The sequence below is a fragment of the Paroedura picta genome, chromosome 15, assembly GCF_049243985.1.
Source record: "Paroedura picta isolate Pp20150507F chromosome 15, Ppicta_v3.0, whole genome shotgun sequence".
NCBI lineage: Eukaryota > Metazoa > Chordata > Lepidosauria > Squamata > Gekkonidae > Paroedura > Paroedura picta.
In genome coordinates, this window is record NC_135383.1 from 10,499,279 (window position 1) to 10,505,737 (window position 6,459).

At 52.4% G+C, this 6,459-nt stretch overlaps 1 protein-coding gene across 1 annotated transcript; it reads right to left on the bottom strand.

The window, feature by feature from the left end:
* Nucleotides 1-739: 739 nt before the first annotated feature.
* On the bottom strand, nucleotides 740-5,928 carry BCL7B (BAF chromatin remodeling complex subunit BCL7B). Its single transcript, XM_077311848.1, has 6 exons — nucleotides 5,671-5,928; nucleotides 4,730-4,805; nucleotides 4,165-4,261; nucleotides 3,143-3,313; nucleotides 2,650-2,729; nucleotides 740-1,769 (listed from the first exon to the last, which is right to left on the bottom strand). Exons 1-6 carry the CDS (start codon nucleotides 5,760-5,762, stop codon nucleotides 1,677-1,679), a joined length of 609 nt encoding a protein of 202 aa, XP_077167963.1. The 5' UTR covers nucleotides 5,763-5,928; the 3' UTR covers nucleotides 740-1,676.
* Nucleotides 5,929-6,459: the final 531 nt, after the last annotated feature.

The window sequence follows — 6,459 nt, forward strand, 5'->3', positions numbered from 1 at the left end:
TGAATTTAGCGTCATTTGTTTACTTTTATTTATTTTCATTATTTATTTATTGGATTTTTATACAGCCACACCTGGACCAGCCAGCTTGTGGCGGTTTGCACCATCCCCAGGCAAGAACCAGACACCCCTGGGAGCATAGAATAGGGATGCCAGCCTCCCTGACCACGGGTGGGGGATGCAGGGACAGGGTTGGAAGGTTTCCGTAAAGAGCCTGGTGAGAACAGGGACCTCAGTGAAGTGCAATGTACCAGAGTCCACCCTCCAAGAAGGCCATTTTCTCCAGCGAAACTGTGCTGTGTAATCCGGAGACGAGCTGTGGGTTGGAACTTCCCAAAGACACCAGCTGCTGATGACGCAGTCCACCTTGCTTTTTTGAACCCAGGATCAAACCATCACTGTTTTCTACTTCTCTCCTCCCCCAGTTGTTTCCTTACCCCCACCCAGGCTTTCCTGTCCTATATAAGTCTGCAAACAGCTCCAGTCACGGTGCATCTTGTTTCTGAGTCCTTTACAGTAGGGGTAGTCAACCTGTGGTCCTCCAAATGTCCATGGACTACAATTCCCATGAGCCCCTGCCAGCAAATGGGAATTGTAGTCCATGGACATCTGAAGGACCACAGGTGACTACAGCATCAGGCGCGCTATTAACTGGGATCTCACTTTCCCACCACCAGAGATCTTCGCGGGATCCCCCCCCCCCACGCCTACCCCTTCTGTAAATAATGGTCACGACACTGGGTCTATTTCAAATATTTTAATTTTAAAAATATTCTCTTCAGTGCTAAAATATCTCTTTGCTTCCCTGCGCGGCCAGCACTTCTTGCCACAGCAGGGCCTCAATCACAGACTCAATTCCACGTGCAGATTGTGACAGGGGTCAGGTTTGCAGGGGCCAGAGGGGGCTGGGTGGTTCGGGGGCAATTGCTCTAGCTGGGAAGCCCCCTCCTCCAAAAGGGGGCCGCTTAGAGACAGGTTCCCACTAGCTTGAGGCCTGCAGCTCCCTTGTTGCCTGAAGGAGGGGGAACTGGCCTAGCTCCACCTGCGCCAGCCAACAAGGACTGCTTGCAGATCATCAGATCTAGTAGAGAGGATTCCCTTCTCAGCGGCCAAGGCTGCAGGCTCCAGGCTGGCTGCCCAGATAAAGAGCCTCCCCCGGCACCCCAAGGTGCAAATCTCTGGCTCCCACTTGTCCCAATGGCTTAAAACTCAACAACTATTGCACGGCATCCCAGCTGGGCTTCCCCCAGGTTCCCTGCTTCCCCCCCTGGGAAAACCTTTGGCTCCCAAGAGGAAGAAGGACCTCAGGGTCGTCCAATCAAGTGCAGGAAACTCCTCAGTCCTTGAAGAATCTCCTAAGCCACAATCCCCATCCCAGAGTCCACAGAGGATTGAGAACAAAATAATGATAAAGAGAGGCTGCAGCACTTATCTCTTAGGCGTGCAAGTGAAGGGGTGAAAGAGGGAAGGGAATGTTGCGTTGGGGGAGACAGGACAACTCTTCGTAGAAGTAGACGAAGGCAAGCTGGCGTCGGGAGGGAGCACGGTCCCAAGTAATAGCAGAATGAGGATGGCGGCAGTTGGGTATCCCAATTTGCAAAAGGACGAACATCTCATGGGCAAGGGGGGCAGACGGACTCTTAGGGAAAGGACCACATTGCAGGGGCAAAGCAGGCTAGCTAGCTCTCGGAGGCCGTATGGCATGCAGAATTCTGGTCAGGACAAAATCTCTTGAGGGGAGGTGCTCCGGACTCCTCCTCCCCTCCAGCTGCCTGCAGCGGAGAAAGAAAAGGAGGCTGGTGAGAGAGGAGCAGAAGGCAGCCTGGGCAGGATGCGGAAGCAAATGATAACCACAGACAGCCGCACAGAGCTGCCAGGAATATAAAGAAAAGGAGCTTTGCACCTGTTTTTCTGACCAGCACGCTACAGGAATATGGAATTTAGTTTCTTCTGCCCTGCAGGCTTACACACTGAATAGGAAAGGTTTTGGCAGCATCTGTGCTTTTGGCACCAGCTTGAAAGGGTTTAAACCAATGAACCCACTTTGCCTTTATTTATTTATATACTGCCGTCCCAGACCACAGTATTAGCAAAAATAATATTAAAACCTTTAAAACTTTTAACACATCACAGTGCAATCAGTGTAATCTCTTTCTGGTGCAGGGGGGGTTTCCCTTCGGGGGGTGTCATCTGATGTTGCAGATCACTGGCCCCAATCAAAGGCTTGGCGGAAGAGCTCTGTCTTGCAGGCCCTGAATAACTGGGTCAATTCCAACAGGGGCTAGATCTCCACAGGGAGCTCATTCCACCAAGCAGGGCCCTAGACAGAGAACATTCTGGTTGAGGCCAGATGTACTTGCTTGGAGCCAGGGACTACCAACCACTCAGTCTCCGCCCTGCCAATGCACTGGCAAGTGAATTTCAACCTGCGGTTAAAACCGCTATCCATCTGCCTAGCAAGTGAAGCTGATGCCCAACTGCAAACACTTCTGCTGAAGGCTTGATGGGAAAGCACTGTTAACAGTACTGCTCTTTCCTGGGTCCATGCTCAGGCAGTGCATATCTGGAAGAGTCCCACGTTGCAGGTGCAAAAGGCATTTCCCTCCGTCCATCAAATCTCCCCAAGCTTCTAAGGTCTACCAGCAGCATTACCTGTGCTTCCAGAGGACCTGGCTCTTCCTTCGTGAGGGTTGGGGGCTCATCTGCTACTTCGGAGGGAGGCAGGGCAGGTTCTGGAAGTGACCCATAGGAAAGGGGTGTTAGGGACCTAGCATAAATTCTGCTGCTCCTGGTAATGATGTAGTGATAGCGTCTGCTATCTGGGAGCCTGGAACAGCCAATGTACACCACGCCGACCCCCATGAGATATTTGGCTGCATCCATACTGATGTCCCTTTATTCTGGAGCAACTGACACAGCAAAATTATTTGCTATGCCCTCTCCTCCCCAAAACTTGTCCCACAAGCAGAATTCAGGTTTTCTTGGGAGGCGGCATCATCTAGCCATGAAACTGAGATTACTGTAGATGAACAGGTAGTTGTGAGTAGGGGGTTGTGTAGGGGGTTGGACTAGATGACCCTGGAGGTCCCTTCCACGATTCTAAGGTGGTTGCTGCCACTAGCATGTTCTCAGTGCCCCCGCTCACCTTCCAGCGGCTCCTGCCCCAGCGTGGGTGGCTGCGAGTCATCGGTGCGGAAGTCAGAGTGGTGCGTGGGGCTCATCGACTCACTCTGCTGGGGGCTGGGGCTGGAGGCAGGGCTGCTGTCCGCCTTGAGCTGATAAGCATCTGACAAGGAGCTCTGGTTGCTGTTTTCATCTGGAAGATGAGGATCAAGCCTGTGTTCATCCGTTATAAATGCCCAGGGCTCGGGTGGGGGGCAGACATAGCTCTCCCCCATCCTGCTTTTCTGTCCTTGCCACAGCCCTGTAAAGTAGGGGAATCTGTGGCAGCACCAGTTGTGAGCTTCATGGCAAAGCAGGGATTTGAACCTGTGCCTCCCCAATCTTGGACTCTAACCCTGAGACTGGCTTGTTATGTTCACACGGTCCACCAGGCATGCAGCTGCCTTGCTGTCCTCTCTGGTCAAGGAGGGTGTACACTGCAAGCCAGAATGCCTCTGTCATATGGCTTTTCATTTTCTGGGGGAGGGGAACTATTTTTCTTTTACTAGCTTCAGCTCCATTCTCCCCCCTCCCCGCTATATTTTTCAACTATATGATTTGCCTTCTCTCACAGAGTTGTTGTAAGAGATTGTCTTTGGGTATGTGCTGAATTATGACACCCAGACATTCCCAACACTTACGGTCTGAAACTGTTCTAAATGGAGATCCTGAGGACATATCCTGCAGAGTTCTTTCGCCAGCTTTGCCCGTTCATCTATTTAGACTAGCAATTACTCTTCTAATTGGCAGCAGCTCTCTAAATTCTCCAACAGGAGGCCTTCCTCAGCCCAAAGGGACCTCCCCTGGCTGTGATTCTTTTATATCATAAACGCCAGAGATTGAATCCAAGATCTCTGCATGCAAAGGGGATGCTCTGTTGCTGAGACTCATTCCCTGCTCCCCATGCCTCTTCTCGAAAGAACAGAGCCCTGGTTGCTGAAGGGCTTTTTGGGCATAGGGAAGCACTGACCATGGCCCAGGAGGAAAAGTACAGGGTCTACTCACCCTGGAACTCTAGGAGGAGCGACGAGTTGGCTGCGGCGTCAGCTGGAAAGCCATTGGGCTCCCGGACAGCAGCACTGCTGGATTTGGACTTCTCTTTCTGGGAAGGAGGGAGGAGGAGAAGAGAGGAAGGGCAGACCATGTTACTGCAGATGTGTCACGTGGGGCAGCCCACCCGCAGGAATCCCTGCCCTCTTTACAGGCGGCAGAATGGGGCGGTGGAGCGTGCCAGAGCACACTTTGCAAGTCTTTGGGGGAACTTCCCACGTGAATAGAAGCAGAGCTTACAACACCCTGAGGAATCTTGGATTGTTCCACCAAGGTTGCCACTTAGGACTCTGCTTTGGACTGGTAAGACCTGGCTATCCCACCACATGCATAGAAAACAAAAGTGGACATCGAAGCTTCCTCCACTTTTGATCCAGTAGGGAAGCTCCACCAATGGACAGCTTATTCTGTCAAGCATGCTCCCATCCCAGTGGGAAGGATGGGCCAGTCCTACCCCTTGCAGTGCTCAGCCTGAGGGCCCTCCTCCCAGCAGGATCTGTTCTTTTTAGCTGCCACTTACCTCTTTGCTGTCAACTACAGGCACCCACTTGAATATCCGCAGGGAGGTATCTCCCACGGTCACCCACTTCTTCTCCCTGGCTCATGGAATAAAAGAGACTACAATGCAAGCATGATAAGCACAAGTCCTGGCAGGGTTTTGAAAGCCTAGAGGAAATCATCTCTGTCTGTTCCCACCTGCTTCTGATATTCAAAGATATACATCAGGACAAGGAGGTTCCTGCCGTTTACATTTTCCGCTCATGCATCCTGTTGTGCAGTGAAGACAACCACATGGATCTAAGTGGTGTGCAATCCACAAAGATTTATGGTAGAATAAAAGCTTGAAAGTCTTTAATGGACCACAAGCTCCATTCCATGTAAAGTATAGAGAAGAGGGAAAAGATGATGCTGGCCAACCTTATGGTGGTACTGCTGAAAATATCCAGATAATGGACGCAGAAGATGCAACATCTACTTTCTCCTACCTTACTTGAACTTTCACATGTTTTCTTTTTTTTTTCTCTTTCAAAATTCATCATCCCGGAAATAAAACCCAAATGAAACGAATGCAAGCCACTAAACCTGTTGGCAAAGCCCACGCCTCTGTGTTTGCACGGAGTGACACGTGCAAACAATTCCTGGGCTCCTTTTTTCTCCATCCCTTAACACACTGGGTCAGCAGAGGGCAGATCCCTCAATCACCACGGCAACCCAAGCACCACGCCAATCCAAGCCATAGGGCCCGCCCTCTCCCCTGAGCCTGCCAACCGGACTACGCGCAGCATCCCCACCTCTTGAAGCAGCGGGAAGAGATTGGACCTTACCGGATAAGCCCACCCCCTGTGGCAAAGGGCTACAGCCGATTGGCTGTCCCGCTGTCACCACGACTGCGTTTAGCCGGGATTGGCTGATGAGCCTCTAAGCCCCTCCTTCCCGCCGCCCCTCCCTCCATCCTCTCACCATTTTCGAACGCGCTCGATGGCCGCCATCACTTTTTTGATGTCATCCTTGGCGCGGCTGCGGGTCTCGGCCCGCACCGAGCGGCCCGACATGGCGCCCGTGGCCCCGGCAGCCCCTGGTCCCGCACCAGCCACCGCCGCTTCCTCCGGCCGCGCATGCGCGCCCCACCCAGCAGCGTGCGTAACGCGTCAGCGCGCCCGTCCGCCCGGGGAGCGACTGTCCTCAGTTCGCATGCGCAAACCGCCCTGACGTTTCTCCCGCCCTCCGCTCGCGTGGGGAGGAGGCACGAAGGCGGAGGCTGCTTTGCACCGTGTGACGCGTGCGTGCAAGCTCGAGGAGTCGCCGTGCTCCTATGCAAAATAGGTAAAATAGATCCTGCTTCTTATTGTACGCATTATTAAATACCATGTTTTGTTCTGAAGACTGTCTAAGCCCCTTCTATAACCGAGGCACTTATGTATCACAGTTATTTTCACGTGCTCCAAAAGCAGTGTGGCCAAACAGTGGCTCTCTGGAGGTCCGTCGACTGCAATACCCATGAGCCCCTGCTATGTGGCAGGGGCTCATGGGAGTTGTAGTCCACGGACCAGAGAGTCACAGCTTGGTCACCCCTGCCATGACGTCAACATATCCTATCATCTCTGTATTGTGGATAAAGCAAGGTACCAGAGGCTGTTTGAAGCCTGTTTGCCTGGTGGGAACAGAGAGCCTTACTGCAGCACCTATGATTATAGAGAAACACAATTGAAGACCTGAGCCCTAGCACTGGGCCTCCAGAATCCCATTCCC